Source organism: Penicillium verhagenii (genome assembly GCF_028828195.1).
Source record: "Penicillium verhagenii strain IBT 33310 chromosome Unknown utg000005l_segment0_segment0, whole genome shotgun sequence".
In the NCBI taxonomy this organism is placed as follows: domain Eukaryota; kingdom Fungi; phylum Ascomycota; class Eurotiomycetes; order Eurotiales; family Aspergillaceae; genus Penicillium; species Penicillium verhagenii.
This window is the reverse complement of record NW_026643169.1, coordinates 321,427-337,411: the sequence shown is the minus strand read 5'-3', so window position 1 is coordinate 337,411 and position 15,985 is coordinate 321,427. Positions and strand designations below refer to the sequence as shown.

The window sequence follows — 15,985 nt, the reverse complement described above, 5'->3', positions numbered from 1 at the left end:
TAACTGACCTCACAACCTAGTCTACTGTCAGGACCCGGGGAGATGCAGCGCAAACCCATCCGAATCAGGCAATCCATTGCCAATCCCCGCTGACATCACCCCACCACCAAATTCATCGCTTGACCATCAGTAAATCATTGACGAAGCAAGTCCAACTAAAGATTGAGCCTTGACCAATCCGCCTTTTCCATTTTCTCTGTTTCTCCGGACTTCACACCTTGGATTATTTCGGTTACATATCTAACACAATCACCCCTCTCAAACTGCCTCCGATTTCACAACTTTGATACCAGCTTCAACATGACTGAACCAACGTCGGCCAATGCTGGTAACATCGTGACTACAGGATTGACTAAGCCTGTAGCCAAGCCTGTCGCGGAGCCTGGACTTACATCCCTGGAACATGTTCATCTCCCACGCATCTCTATCAAGTTCTGTACTCAGTGTCGGTGGATGCTACGGGCTGCCTATGTAGGTGACATGTTATACATGCTTAGTACTTTGCATACGCAACGTGCCAGGCTGTTTGATGGAATTCCATGGGTTAAAGTCATATTTGAGAACTGACTTATACATATCATATAGTTCGCCCAAGAACTCCTCTCAACCTTCGGCACAGATCTAGGCGAAGTCGCCCTCGTCCCCATGACAGGTGGAGTATTCACCGTGACGATCTGGCATGCGGAGACAGAAAGCGCCAGCGGAGGTGAGGCCAAGACTCAAGAAATTATTCTTTGGGATCGCAAGAGAGATGGTGGATTTCCTGGTAAGTTTGGATATGATCTAGAGACTACAAATCTATCAACGTCGTTCAGAAAATTTTCATAAACTCCGAGACAAAAGCCTGGACGTTTCATTTCCAAGGTTCTATACTAACTGGTTACTTCTTTTTCTGCAGAGGTCAAGGCTCTGAAATCTCTTGTGAGGAATGTTATTGCCCCGGAAAGAGATTTGGGACATACAGATCGGGCGTTGAAGCAGCAAGCGGAGAAGGAGGAGAAGAAGGAAGAGAAGGAAGAAGAAAAGGAAAAGCAGGTTGCGGGAGAGAAAAAGGAAGTATGTGAGGATTGCGTATGAGGTACTAGATCTTCAGTACCTCAATTTACAAAATGCAATATTAAATATTCTATGACCTTGAAAATAACCAGAGGCTTGCATACATAAGATTTGTAGTGATCGGCATTAGTCTACGAGCATAAGGGAAATTCAGTAAGAATATAGACATGTATTGGGAAAAGATATAAGAGATACAGGTTTTTATCTCAGATCCCACAAGCGTAAAAGGTCCTAAGACAGAACAATCAACGCCACCAGCCCCGGATCCAAGTTCTAAAATGACCACCCAAAAGCCAATTGTAGCCTCCAAACAAACAAACCAGAAACAAAAAAACAAAGAAAAATCCAAAACGTCGAGCATGTCCATGATCATCACATAGAGAAGCGGGTAGCAGGGACCCGATGCAAAGTACAAAGTACCAAGAGGCGAAAGCCGAAACAAGAAAAAAAAAATGAAAATGAAGGAAGTAGAGGAAGAGAAAACAAGCCGCCAGCGCCGGATCCGTAAATAGTACGGTCGTCCACTATCATTTTAACGAAAAAATGTGCGATATAAACATCCACTGGGCTTTGTCTGTGACTGTGCATTTCAGACAAGCCCATCGCATTCGCCATCTTTTATCGGAGCCGAGGCCCGACGTGATCGTGCCAACAATTCCATCATTGATATCATTTGGATCGTAGGAATAGGAGGGGAAAGGAGGGAAAGTAGACCAAAGGAGTCTGGTATATGCCAACTCATATATCACAACGGCATATACCCGAGGACTCCCATGGCAGAGTCGTGAAAATCAGCGCGCTTCACCAAAAGCAAAAAGTGAAAAAGCAAAAATAAGAATGCACCGTTCATGGAACCATGACCGCATAATACAGTGTAGAAGCAGAAGAAACGACCAGCAGGATTTAAGGAGGGGAGGAAACGGAAATTAGCTTTCGCCGTGGACTTCCTGTTGATGGTGATTGCGGCGTTTCCAGAATGCAAGACGTAGTCGACTGCGTTTCTTCGGAAGCCGGCGCGCCCCATTGCCATTCCGCTCGCCACCGTTTCCTTGAGCATATTGCTCGTTCTTGATACTTTCGCCGGTCGTAGTAGACTGTGTATGGCTCGGAGTACCATTAAGAGCAGCATGGTAATCCTTGCCATCCTCCGATCGGGCGATCCCAGAGCTATGACCGGGGCTATAATTGCTGTGTTCAAGGTCTTCCACGTTTGAAGCATACGACGTGCTAGGCCGGGTGCTGCTATCATCTGGACCACCAGCATCGCTTTGGGGAGCACTATCATCTGAGATGCGCTGCTTGCTCTCGTCGCCACTGTCCACTGCTAAAAAGCTAGTAGCGTTGGTTGCGGGGGAGATAGGAGTCATATTGTTGCTGTAGGCACTGATGCTTTGGGTACGTGTACAGCTATTGCGGTTGGAGCTAGACGGCCCAGAGGTGCGAACAGAGGAACTGTGGTGGGCGTGGTGCTGGGAGCTTGAAGGGCCTTGGCGGGAACTGCTGGGTCGCTCGGTACCCGATTCGGCTACGTTGTCACGCTCGGTGGTGGGTAGCGAAACAGTACCGGGATTGGACAGCGAGTTGGCGTAATAGACGGCAGCTAGAACCGCAGGATCTGTTGAAGCATCACTCGTGTCTGCAACGGGAGGCTGATAAGTGGCTCCAATGGAAGCCCGATGTGATTGAGCCGCTGCGACAGGGCGAGAGAAGTACGAGTAATCCGGCATGGCATTGGAGGATTTTCGAGACGACATGTCAAGGGCCATCGGAGTTCCAGTGATCTCAATCTGCGGGCCGGGAGTATCAGGAGAAACAACTGGCTCGATGGTGTTCTCGTTGTAAGCTTCTTGCGACACCGTCTCCTCTGAAGATCCCGACGGAGGATCCTCTCGACTTTCATCTGATTCTGCCAAGGCCCTTACGGTATCGTTGGAGTTGGTTGGTCGGACGGGGCTTGTGGAGCGAGGAGAGACCGCCGCTGAGACAGGACCATCAACCGATAGACCCCGCTGCTGCAGCTCAGCATTGGCAAACTCCTGCCACTGGGCTTGGTTGCCGCGAATATGATCCGCAGTGAATTGCAGTTGCGGCAAAAGGTCGGAGACGCCCTCGAAAAGTGGGAGCGCGAAGATTGACATGAAGCCAATCTGACCTGTGGCGAGCTTATAGATGTTGCCCAACTCCGGCGGCCCACCAAACAAGGCAGTCTCCATGCCGACTTCCTTCTCCATCTCGCCTTGGTTGGCGAATTCCTCCTGCAGAATCTGAGTCCATTTCTCAGCGACACGCCAGGGTCGGGCGACGTTACTGATATCGGCACATTTGATCAAGAGACCACAAACCAGAGTCTTATACATCTCAACGTCCTGAAGTTTCCAGAGATCGACGGACTTGCCACTCTCATAGTATTTCTCCTGTAGCGAGCCCATTCGCTGCATAAACTTTTGGTGAACACCCATGTCAGTCGCCAGAATGGAGCTGATGAGCAACTTTCGGAGCTGCTTATCCTTGAAAGCAGCGGGCCAGTGACGACGAAGAATTTGGGAGAAAGCTGCGCAATGGAATGCTTCGAGAACGGAGTTATCGTTGTATAGTTGTGCCAAAGGAGCGTTAAGTTTGACAAGGAAAAAGTTGTTGACACCTGGGTGGCCGACGTCGTGTCCAATAGCGGAGATGAGTAGAGTGAGAGAATCGAAAGGAGAGAGTAACGTGGCAATCGGAGATTTGTCTTCAACAGGCGGACCAGTAGATCCGTAGGGAGGTAAAGCCCCGATCTGAAGCAGGAAATTAAAGACCGATTGTAACACATCAATGGCGTGGCGGAAATTGTGATAGAGAACAAAGGAGTTGTAGGCTGCACGGCATGCTAGTAAGAAAGTCTGAAGTTCACCCGGTGTCAAGTACCACTGCTCCAATCCGGGGAGTTTAAAGGCATGTTGGAGCATTTTGCACGCCGCATAAACCAATTCATCTTCAGAAAAGTCATGGGCGGAGAAGTTCCACTGGCCTATTTGCTCCTTGATGAAAATTGCTCTCTCCGGCTTGATAATGAGATCTCGTTCCTGGAATTCATCGACAATCTCCTCGGGGTTACAGATTCCCTTCATCAATTTCGCCACCATGGCCTCTCGCAGGTATGAATAAGGCTCCTCATCATGTACACCTACCCAAGACAACTTGCGTAATTTCTTTCGGGCCAAAAATCGCGACATGTCCTTCTGTGCTGCGCGACGGGTACGATAAGCATGTACTACCAAGCCTTGAATCCGAGACCGGTCGAGCGGGGTGGTGAGGACGTCGATAGCACCGGCATCAAGGCACCGAGCGATCTGCTTGTGTTCCAATGTTACAGGGTTTCGCGGTTGGGGTTCACTCGTCGGGTCTGATGGGGCTTCCGGCTCTGAGGTCGAATCTCGAAGGATGGCGACTGGGACGACCAAATTGGGACCGTCCTGGACTTGGATATCGTTGGAAACACCGGAGAGTAGTCCTAGGCCCGCGGCCTCGTCGTTGTGGGAGGAAAAGGTAAAGGTACGTTGAATTGAACCGGGTGATGGGGGCCCATTATCCATCCACGAGGCCCGACTGGCCTTTCTTCGGGCAAGATTTAATTCGTCGCCGCCAAAGTCGATACCAAAGAAAGCGAATATCGGGGTGCAATCGCTGCCTGAACGGTCGCTGAGTTCAGCCAATTTCGTCGCAAAGGAGGATCCGCTCTGGCAAAGGTAGACTTGATGGAAATGTTAGTTGGATTTCTTTTGCCCCCCCCATGCGACCTGGGGCGAAATTCTTTCTTGGGGAGGGCATCAGGGGGAACGTACTCTTCTTGCAGACATCTAATAGTTGTTCTACATCGGCCTGTAAGGCCTCGGGTTCTTCGGGCACATTAAAGGACGAGGCTTCAGACACGGTCGAAGTTGCGATGGAGTTGCGGCGCACCCATCGCTCCGACCGAACCCGATCGTCAATATAAACGCCCGAGCATTCCACACGGTCCACCATGATGTTACAGAGAACCGGGGAGGCCACCAGCGTCACAGGAGCGCAACCAAAAAATAAGGGAAAGGGAAAGTGAAGAAATCCAACCTGGCCTGGTTTGCATATGGCTCACCGGGCGGGGGGAGGTGGAAAGAGAGAGAGAGAGAGAGAGAGAGAGAGCGAATAGAGATAGGATAGTAGTTGAGACGAAAAGGTTCAATCAAAGAAATGGCAGATGTGTGATAGGAAATCAGCGGTTGAAGGATCACGGATATGGATCGTCGGGGTCTCAGGGAAAGATGTGGAAGAGGGGGGTTGGTGTTGGACGAGAAGAGAGGAAAGAACGAGCGGCGAAAGAGGGAAAGAAACGAAGTCGAGAAGCCGGGATAGGTAGCGACGCAGGAGAGTTAAGCCCCGTTAAGAAAGAACGACTAGAAGACGACTAGAAGGGCTCTAGAAAGCGAACAATGCAGTTGTGTCCTGCAGCAATGCCGAGTCGCGTTGGCGGACTGCACGTTCCGAGACAAACCCCCAACGTCTTGCGCGCGTCGTTCAGGGCCGGGGGTGAAAGGTAGGAAATTGGACGCCACGTGAGTTGAAGGGTTCGTAGAGTAATATAGGGGAGAGAGAAAAAGGGAAAAAAAAAGAGAAATGAATTAAGACGACATGATGTGTTTCAAGTGGATCAAAGGGAAGATGGGGAATTATGGTGTAATGGATTCTGGGCTTTGGGGCTTTTTTTTTTCTTTTCCTTCTTTTCCTTCCAGAAGGAACGGGGTCTTCTTTTTCCTTAAAAGTGGGAAGTGGGAAAAAAGGGAAAAAAGGGAAAAAAAGAGAAAATGTGACACGGGATCTTCGTTTGGTACTTTCTTTTTTACCTTGGAAATCCTCTTCTCTATTCTCTATACTGTCGACTTGATCCTTTCTCGTTTAATCTCTTTCACAAAGAGCCTCGATCACTGCCTACGGTGGATCCCGTGACGCCTCTTTCTTTCTCTCTCTTTTTTTCTTTTTTCTTTCTTTTTTTTTTCCCTTTTTTTTCCCCTTTTATTTCCTTTCCCTTTTCTGTTCTTTCTAGAAGGCCCACTTCTTACCTCAGCAAAAGTCTCCGGGATCTTCCTTTTCTCTGATTGGTTAGAGTGACCTTGCAGGATCTCATTCGAGGCTCCGGGGAGTCCGTCGGGGGAGATTAGACCATATACTAGTAACTTGAAAAAGAAAAAGAAAAAAAAAGGTCCATATTCAGCTGAAAAAGTATATCTGTGGATGCATTTGACTTATGCACTGAATGAACTAAGATTATCCAAACATTTGAATATTCAAATCAAGCATACCCACGGAAAGAACCTTGGAAGTTCTGGCACTTGTAACAGGTGACACTATGTCCTCTTTCCAGGCCTCTTTGGAATGAGCTTCCCAACCAGCCATTCGTATCATCAAATTAAATGCAGATTGATCCGAGAGCAAAAGACACACTGCGACTTCAATTGGACTCCCAAATCATCACTAAACAGGCCAGTCACCAGTGATGATACTCGAGACAGGAGAAAAGATGATTGGTGTAGCAAGTGGGGATCTTCTAGCATTTGAAGTCAGCTGAACCTTGACCGCCTGCCAATTTAACCTCAATACGCAGTACCGAGTAGTTACAAGTAGTTACAGGTTCCAAGGTTACGAAACAATTACTAAGAAACTAAGAAACTAAGTAAGAAACTAAGAAAAGCTAAGAAACTAAGAAAAGTTCTTGCAGATCGAATCACCAGCTACGTTGAATAATTGGCTTCTTCACTCATATAGGGGGCAAATGCAACGTGTGAAACGGTACAACTTAATCTAATTCTACATGTGGGGTCATCTCCACCGGGGAATATGCATGCCACACTGACCTGTGATCTCATTGACTCCCCTATTTTGCCCAATCTCGTCTTAGTACTGTTCTCTTGGAATCTCTTCAAGCTTTTCCCTCTTTTTTTTTTTGCCTTTTGTCTTAAGCTTCAAAGCGGGGGAAATCCACCGTTCATTGTCGATCAGGATGGAGGCAAAATCCATATGCTTTGTTCATTTTTATCTCTTAGCGAAAGACTAGTATGTAATTCAATGTTTCTCCCGTTTCGTCAGTACTAGTACTTTCTGTGGAAATAAGTCATTCCCTCCGTGCGGAATACAGCGGAATAAGACGAAAATCGTGGCTTTTACTCAAACACACAGATAATCTTTCCCTTGGTCGTATTGCTTTCCAGCAATTGATGCGCCTCCGCAATCTTTTCAAATGGCATCACCTTCTCCACAAACACCTTGAACGTTCCATCCTCGAATTTCGGCAGCGCATGCTCAACCAAGCTGTCCCGAAGCTTCTGCTGGTATGGCAGATCCCGACTACGCAGCGTAGACCCCTCCACCCGAACCCGCTTAAACAGCAACGGTGCAATGTTCACCCCCTCCGGCAGCTTACCTCCTCCCATCAGCCCCAGCAACACGACCCGACCATCGCGCGCCGCCACGTCCAGGTTGCCCTGGAAGTAAGTCGCGCCGATAAAGTCCACCGTCAGGTCCACTCCGGTGCCGCCCGTGACCTTTTGAATCTCCGCGGCCCAATCGTCGGTGCGGTAGTTGAACGCCTTGGTTACTCCCAGCTCCTTCTCCAGGAAATCAATCTTCTCCTGAGATCCCGCTGTGGCGTAGATCGCCTTGGCCCCTTCGGCCTTGGCGAGCTGAATGCCCGAGATGGAAACCGATGAAGCTCCGGCGTGCCACAGCACTGATTGGCCCGCTTGGAAGTCACCAATCAGAAAGAGAGCTTGGGTGGCAGTGATCCAGGTCTGTTTGGAGCGTAAGCAGGGGGTTTCCAAACATCTGACCTTTGAATTGTAGGGATATAGTAGGAAATTATCTGTAGCTTGGAAAACATACCTCGGGAATTCCGGCAGCCACTTCCCACGACAGATGAGCTGGCTTGTGAACCAGCATCTTGGTCGATACAACAATGTACTCCGCGTAAGCACCTATTATATCACCCCACCCATAATCAGTATTCCATCCTTCCTTGGCATTCTGAAATCAAAGATTAAAAAAAATATGAAAAATCAACAATCACATACCTCCATAAGCAAGTCCAAAGACCTCATCCCCAATCTTAAAATCACAAGCTTTACCCCCAACCTCAAGCCCCTCCACGACTCCCGAGAACTCGACACCAAGGGTAGCAGGGGCCTGCGGCGGAAGAGGATACAGTCCCTCACGCTGCAACAAGTCCATCCGGTTCAATCCAAATGCCTTCACCTTGATAAGCGCCTGCCCGGCCTCAGGGACCGGCTTGGCGATTTCATCTACGAAGAGAGCGGTGGCGGGGCCCTTGCCGCCTTTCACACCTAGTATACGTGCGTTAGCGTAAATTTGTCCATCGCGGCGATGATAGCTTCATTGGGATTTGGATCGCCGTTGGATAAATGGCATGACCATGTTCAACCGCCTGTTCCGAATTGAATTCAAGCCAAATCGAGACTCTTTTTTTTTTTGGTCTCTCACCATGTGTAAGATGTAGATGAGGGAGGGGTTGAAGTGGGGCACGGGTACGTACCGATCGCGCGCATTGTCGACATTTTGGGGAGCTTGGAATGGGATTATGGTTTGATGTGATGTGATGTGATGTGAGGTGTAAGGAGTAGAAGAATTTTGGAAGTCAAGTTGAAGTTAGGGATGTAGGTTTTTTTTTTCTCCTTCTTTTTTCCTTGTAATACTTGTCCCCGCTCAAGACTTGTGGAGCCTTCGTTTTCACACGTAAGAATTGATTGTCTGCAGTCTGCAGAATACGGTGGATTAAGCATGCATTTGTCAGCGGAGATGATCCACCCGTATTACCCATTAGGCTATTTCTTATGCATTCTTGTTCCACTATTGTGATTGATACGGTTAATCGGCATCGACCTCCAGGGCTTGGGAGCTGTTGAATTGTTCATAGCAGCTATGAATGATATGACAATGATTCAACATCTTCCTGCTGTATCTTTGGCCCTACCAGCATTCATACCTCCATCTTGTTACTCGAATAGACCAGGGAGGCACACCAAGCGGCAATTGAGCAGAGTATCTCGATCCAAAAGTGGAAGGATCTACTAGAGCATGAAGTTGGAGAGAGGTGAGGGGAATCTAGAACATACTAGTACAGAATGTAAACATTCTTCTACTTGTGAACAAAGACTGTCAACTTCCTGGATACCCTACTGTATCATGGAATTGTCTTAATTATGATAGTGAAGTCTTCAATGTTGGAAGCTACTAGTAACTCGCAATTATAGACTGACAGAGAAACAATACAGTCAATTCTTCTAACCATGAACAAAGGGGGAATGTAAATCATCATAAGCCCAGCCCACTCCATGCAATCCATTGATACGATTCCTTCCATGGTGCGTAAGCATTCGACTCCGCAGCTTTTTCCGTAATCGAGACGCCGAGATGACAGAAAGAAATAGAGGCATAGAAAGATGAAGAGGTAAAAGAAAAAAAAAATTGAAGAGGACAAACGGTAGGAAGTCATAACAACAAACAGCCTAAATATGGCACCCAACCCAACCATTGGGGAACATGGATTGGAAACATGCAGAAGAGAGGGAAAACACCCCAAATAAGTGTTCATTCCTAGACCGCGCATATGCAAAAAAAGAAAATAGTGAAGAGAAACTGGAAGAAAAGAAAGGCATAGCTATCATACAATTAGGGAACCTCGGCCCCGGAATCATTAAAGAGGAAGAAGAAAGCATGATGAGGTCCGCGATCAAGAAAGGAGATTCTTGAGTGATGGACTTGCACTTGCACCCGAACCAGCGCTTGTGCCGTTCACTCCTGGGTGTCGACTGGCACTGGTAGGTCCCATGTGAGACGGGGGTGTGTTCTCCGGTCGAATAGGCGGCGTAGGTCCGCGCGGGTCAAGACGGGCCTGAGCAACGGGTGGCGAGTGAGACGGTGCACCTAAGCCACGATCGACAGAGTACATGCGTGGCGGCGGACCACCATTCAGCGCACTCAATGAGGTTTGTGGCGATCGATTGATCGTCGCCTGCACAATAGGCGGGGATGCAGAGGCTGCTGCGTATGATCGTGGAGGAGGCTGTGACATGTGCGGGGAGCGCGCTGGCATCGGTCCATATGGACTCTGATGAGTCGAATATTGTTGTGATGGAGGCCCGGGGGGACCAGGATGCGGGTAGTGTGATGGAGAAGGGACCGGAGGATGATGGTTTGAGGGATGAGCAGGACGAACGGGGTGAGCAGGATGAGGAGGATGAGGAGGATGAGCGGGATGAGCAGGATGAGCAGGGTGAGCTGGATGGGCAGGGTGGGAAGGATGGGGAGAATGGGAAGGGTGGGAAGGATGGGCAGGATGGGCAGGATGGGCAGGAGAATAGCTCCCCAGATGATGTGGGGGTGGAGGCTGAGGCACAGCAGAATAAGCACGAGGCGACATGCCATTGCGCAAATTCGGATCGTTTGGTGGCGGTCGCTGCTCATATCGCGGCGGGTATCCTGGGATAGCACCGTGCGAGTGGGAGTGAGCAGGGGGATGAGGCCGTCCGAGAACACTAGCTGGAGGAGGTGGATGATTGTGCTGCACAAATTGGTGAGGGTGGGGGGCGCCCATCGGAAGCATAGGACGTTGTTGAGGTGGAGGCGCAGGCTGTGTTTGAGCTGGTGCCGGAGCTGGAGGTGGTACTGGAGCCGGAGCCGGAGCCGGAGCCGGAGCCTGGACTGGAGGATAAGGCGAAGGCCGGGGTTCGGGCACAGGTTCTGCTGGCGTGGGGTTCTTCAAATGGCATTTATGGCATTCATATGTAGACTCTCCAGCATCTCCATTGACGTGCGGGAACGGAGATCCATGTGCAAAAATTTGGAAGCTCGGGTTTGCTCCCACTCCGTTCGCCAAAGTTCCTCGGTGGGTTGGGTGTCGTACACTCGGCCACCATCTGGGACTGAAGTCACTTGCACAGCGAACACATTTGCGTGCGGTTGCTGCAGTCGCAATCCCAGAAATCGGACGTGGAGCTGGCCGTTCCTCCGTGTCAATATCCATGTCATCGGGCCCAGGCTCAGTTGGCGTCGGCTGTGGCTTGTGGGTATCCCTGGGGGTTGGCGGCAGCCCATTGCTCGTAGAAGCTCGTCGCGAGGCAGCGTTTACTGCAGAATGATGTGGAACGGCAACCGATTGCTGGACGTATGCTGCCTTTCTAGATGTACCGGTGAGCGTGAGATCTGCCTGCTTGTATGTTTGAGCAAACAACTGGAGAGCATTGAGACTATTCTGTCCGGTCATTTCGCCGAGGTCGTGGAGGGTAGAAGGCGCGGTGTGGCTAGGACAGTAGACAACCGGGGTAGCTACACCAAGCTCACCGCCAAGACGAATGGTTTGGGGGCTGTCTTTCCGTGAGCCTTTTACGGGTGCGACATCAAGACCAAATCGGTATTGCGCTTGGAAGGCACAACCGACGTGGAAATGAGCATGACATCCAGAGGAGTGACATGGAATGCAAGCGCCCTTTGAAGACTTGCAAATCTTGCACACCTGCCGCCATCGGTCCTTAGGGATAGAACCAAAGCCCTCAGCAGGCTCCAGTTCTCTAGCATCCCCAAACTTGACCTCCGGGGTCAACAATGAACATAAAACGTGAGCCCAGTTGTTGCCAGCCGTGCGTTTCAAGGGTTCACGAGGCCCGGTAGGTTTTCCAACTGCTTCCTGTCGCTGACGATACAACTTGATAGCTTCCACGACCATTTCTTTCTCCAGTCTTTCTTTCTCCTTGTCGCGGTCTGACTTCTTGCGGCTGGTGTTCTTGGTGGTTTCCATGAGTTCATGTTCTGTCCAGGATACGGGACACAGCACACATTCATAGGTCGTTGAGATCGAAGGACTGCGGTCGTTAGAGCACATGTCGCAAAGCCACTTATTACCGGCCCAGGTGCCTTGCACTCCATAGCAGTTACGGTGAACAGTCAAGCGGCAATCACGGCAAGAAACATGCTCCTCCCCAGTGGGCTCAACCTTGTTGCAAACAGCGCATGGGAGAGTCTTGGCTCTGGGCGGATCGGGGACAATTGGTGGACCTTCAGAAACCTTCTCGACAACCGGCTTCTTCTTTGGCGGCATTGGCTCTACAGATGATGTTGCTGTAGAGGTTGCAGGTGTTGGTACATCAGGACGGATTGGCTTCTTCTTGGAAAGATCCAGCTTGCTCTCATGCTGTAATTGCGGATTACTATCCACGGCGATACCCATCGAGGTTGCGGTAGCAGCAGTGGTACTGTTGATAGTGAACGGGGTTTCGGTAGCTAAAATTAGCTGAGCCAGTAATTCTTCGTCAATGCGTCGTCTCCATGACTTGTTGCCACTGGTCGCAATTCTCTTGCCAAGTTCGTCGACATCCTCGTATTGGATGCTGTACTTTCGCCACAGAAGGGCGCATCGGAGGCAGAGAGCGACGGTCAGCAAGGGTCCTTTGTCCTTCTTCGCCGAAGGGTCGGAGGGAACAACAGTTCCAGGCGGCACAAGAGGGGCGCGCCGCCATTGTCGAGAATGACGTGTCGAGCAGAACTTGCACTGGAACCCCTTCTTCTGGACCACTGCTTTTTCGTTGTCGAATGCAGAGTCGTCATGGTCATCGGCGACATCGTCAACTAACTTTGATGAGATAACGCTCTGTCGTCGAACCTCCTTTTTCCCGCGCCTCCCTTCGTAGCTACCCCAAATCTGTCTTCCGCGAGGAGTCTTCTTCCACATGTAATAGAATCGTACAATGTGGAAAATGTGGACTGTTTTGACATGCTTTGCGATGTTGCGCCATTCAGATCCGTATTTGGCGACACCTTGTTCGAATAGCTTCAACTCCTCCGGTTTTAGCTGAGGCTCATTGAGATCCTTGTATTTGTTAACTTTCTTCAGCTTTGCAAGAGCTGTCTCCACGTTGAAGCTCTCAGAATACAGAAGTTCCAAAGCTTTATCCAAAAAGTTGGTGGAATACTTCTCCACTCCGAGTTCAGGAGCCAGCTCCTTCGCCTGACGCATGTAATCGTCAATGAACTTTTCCCTGTCCGCGTCGCTTAGATGGGCGCCTGGTGCATCGTCTTCGCCGCGGGAAGAAAATTGATCTGCTGTCGGCATTTTGAATAACATTTCGGCAGTACGAACTTGCTTTCCATTAACGGTCACAGGCTCATCTTCACCGCGTGCGATATATCCTGGGGGCTCATCTTGAACCCACTTTGGTCGGGTGGCACGGTCGATTTTCGCAGCATCCAGCGCCGCCTGAGATTCCTTGGTAAGCTTCATGACACTTCGTCCACCCGCTACCTTGACGGCCTTCTTTTTCAGCTCTGGAGGTTTCACATATTCGACGGTGCGGCCAGGCCAGAGGTTGACAATCGCTTGGTGTCGCGGTCCAAGGCGCGAACTTGCACGGGGATAAATTCGATCATCGTAGTCCAGAGCATCCTCCACTCGGCAATGAATTCCCAGATAGCGATAAGGCCACATTTTCGCCTGTGCCATCTGTTCTGCTGTTTCGGGCTTCGGCATAAAATCCTCCGCTGCAGTTGGGGTGCTGGCGTCAGTCCCGTTTATGACACCATTGGCATGGTGCTCCTCTTCCTCCTCCTCCACGACTTCCTCCTCGCCTTCTGCTCGCGTCTCGTTCATGTGTGGGGTATTCCGCGCCTCAAGCTTGCGCTCTTGGGCACGGCTGCAAGCGGCACAGGCCCAGGCAAATCCTCGAGCTGGTTTTTTGGTCAATGCAGGTCGCACACAGTGCATGTGATAAGTTGAATGGCACACAGCACAATCGACAGACTCGGAATTTGCCGCAAACTGGCGACATCGCTTGCACGTCTTAACAGCGCCAGTCAATTCCTTGCCTTTGCCCATCTCAACCAAAATGAACTTCCAACGATCATCAAGGACCTTCTTGACATTTGCGGGTACGTTTATCACATCTTTTGTCGGAATTACATCGTACAACCGGTGGATATATCGGTCAAACATCTTGTCATACCAAAAAGAGTCGCGAGTCTTCTTGTATGCATTAATGTCGTCAATTTCTGAAACATGGCGAATTTCACATTTACCGCGCAGGGAAGAAAGCGGGCAGGTATCTGAATGCATGGACGCGTACACAAATCGAGTGTCTGGGCTATGTCGTTGAATGTCTCGGGGACGATAGTACCAGTTGACTCTCAACGCTTCAATAACACCATCGCCCTTGGTTTTGGATGGCAACAATTCCATGATGCGAGCCAAATAGTAGGGCTCGCCCGGGGGTTCACAGATCAAATAGACATGATCTGAACGATGTTAGTGATTCCTAGTCTCATACTTCACTCGGAATAAAAATGATTTCAATGAATTACACGAGGGAAAAAATAATAAAAAAGAAAGAAAAAAATTAGGGGAAACGGACCATTAACAGCAAATGTGGTACCATCATCTGCTTTTATTTGACCGTCTTTGAGATATGGTGTAGATGATTCGAAGCTGACCATATTGGTAATATAGGCGCCATCAAAATCTCCAGGGGCGGTTGTGAAGATCTTTTTGGCAGGATTGCCAATGGAAGCCGAATTGGGAGTGCTCGCGGGTTGCTTCCGCTTCCTCAATGCAGATCCATTCTCCTCTGGTCTTGAAGAAAATGACGAAGTACCTGGAATTGACTCCTTGGGGATTGCATTGGCACTGGTGGCATTGGGGGTGGCATTGCCGTTAGTCGCGGTGCCATTTGGCAGGGTCTTGCGTGGTTGGGTGGGTGAAGCTTTTTCAGCGTCTGGTTTGGCGCCGTTGACGATGTTATTTGAGCCCACGGCACTGGTGCGCTTTGCATTCTTTGGAAGTGAAGGTTCATACTCCACTTCGATCTCCCGATCTTCTGCATAGTTAGGCCGAGGAGCGTTGCGACCTCTCGATCGCGTGCCATAAGGGGCCGCGGCGGAGACGCTGGCCGGATCGGCCGCTTCCTCCGGGGAGTTGGTGGTGGTCATGAAGAGCGACCCTTAGTCATCCAAGGAAGGCATACAACAAACAATCCTGAGGGGCAACAAGCCCTGGGATAGTAGATGGGGGGTGAGCCCAATATAGGTAGAAATGGAGAAATGCTGGGTGGGTTGTCAGTTAGAGAAAAAGTCACAAGGAACAACAAGTGGCGCGAAGCATGTACGTGGATAGTGTGTGGGTTTGGTAAGGTGGAAACACTAGGACCCGCGGGGGGCGAAAATCTCACAGGAACGGGTAAAGTGGGAAAATTGGCAAGTGGACAAATGATATGGAGCAGTGCCGAAAGGGGTTGAACACGAAGTTGGAACACGAGGAAAATATTGGAGAATGGGGGGAAAGAGAGATGGGAAAAAAAGGAAGGGAAGAAAAAGAAGTGGATCGTGTCAGATCTGATGATTGACTGCAGGGGTTGAGAAAAGGAAGAAGGGCGGGATGGGGCAGATATCAAGGTGGTTTTTCCAGCCCAAATCTTCAAATGATAGGGGATTGACTTGATGCAAAAAGCAGGACTAAGTCGCGGGACGATTTGCTATAAAAGCTGCATGGAACACACGAGAATTGGAAGAAAATCAAAAAATTGACCAAGGAAAGTTGAAGATACATACCGGAGAGATTACTTAGGAAACAGGAAACAGGAAAGCAAAGTGTGTGTTTTTTTTTGTCCAAAGGTTTCAATCTTGGGAGAGGTGGAAGGGGGAAAGAGGAAAGAAGAATGACGAGAGGCGAAAGGTCTGGAAGCGCGAAATGGGCGAAGGGGAAATAGAAGCGCAACCGTGCGAAACAAAACAAGCGCGCAGCCACCCGGGGGAAACAGAAAAGAAAGCCCAGTTTACAAAGACCTCGCCAAAACTTCACGGGGAATTGTGGATCTTCCAGATGTCCCAAGTTTTATAGAAAACGTCTATACTTTTTCACTCTAGGATG

The 15,985-nt window shown here is 49.7% G+C and overlaps 4 protein-coding genes across 4 annotated transcripts; 1 reads left to right on the top strand and 3 right to left on the bottom strand.

Annotated features, from left to right (window-relative positions):
• Positions 1–300: 300 nt before the first annotated feature.
• On the top strand, positions 301–1,077 carry N7466_003697 (Rdx family protein; the record flags this gene model as incomplete). The annotated part of the gene is made up of 3 exons (XM_057163094.1): positions 301–471; positions 586–766; positions 899–1,077. 3 exons carry the CDS (start codon positions 301–303, stop codon positions 1,075–1,077), a joined length of 531 nt encoding a protein of 176 aa, XP_057021775.1.
• A 905-nt stretch (positions 1,078–1,982) lies between these two features.
• pdeB (3',5'-cyclic-nucleotide phosphodiesterase PDE2) lies at positions 1,983–5,058 on the bottom strand (the record flags this gene model as incomplete). Its single annotated transcript, XM_057163093.1, has 2 exons — positions 1,983–4,786; positions 4,878–5,058. The coding sequence occupies 2 exons, from the start codon at positions 5,056–5,058 to the stop codon at positions 1,983–1,985; spliced, it is 2,985 nt and encodes a 994-aa protein (XP_057021774.1).
• Positions 5,059–7,226: 2,168 nt separating this feature from the next.
• N7466_003695 (NAD(P)H-quinone oxidoreductase) lies at positions 7,227–8,633 on the bottom strand (the record flags this gene model as incomplete). Its single annotated transcript, XM_057163092.1, has 4 exons — positions 7,227–7,853; positions 7,945–8,036; positions 8,133–8,402; positions 8,612–8,633. 4 exons carry the CDS (start codon positions 8,631–8,633, stop codon positions 7,227–7,229), a joined length of 1,011 nt encoding a protein of 336 aa, XP_057021773.1.
• A 1,175-nt stretch (positions 8,634–9,808) lies between these two features.
• Positions 9,809–15,048, bottom strand: N7466_003694 (DNA-binding E3 ubiquitin-protein ligase SNT2; the record flags this gene model as incomplete). Its single annotated transcript, XM_057163091.1, has 2 exons — positions 9,809–14,358; positions 14,475–15,048. The coding sequence occupies 2 exons, from the start codon at positions 15,046–15,048 to the stop codon at positions 9,809–9,811; spliced, it is 5,124 nt and encodes a 1,707-aa protein (XP_057021772.1).
• Positions 15,049–15,985: the final 937 nt, after the last annotated feature.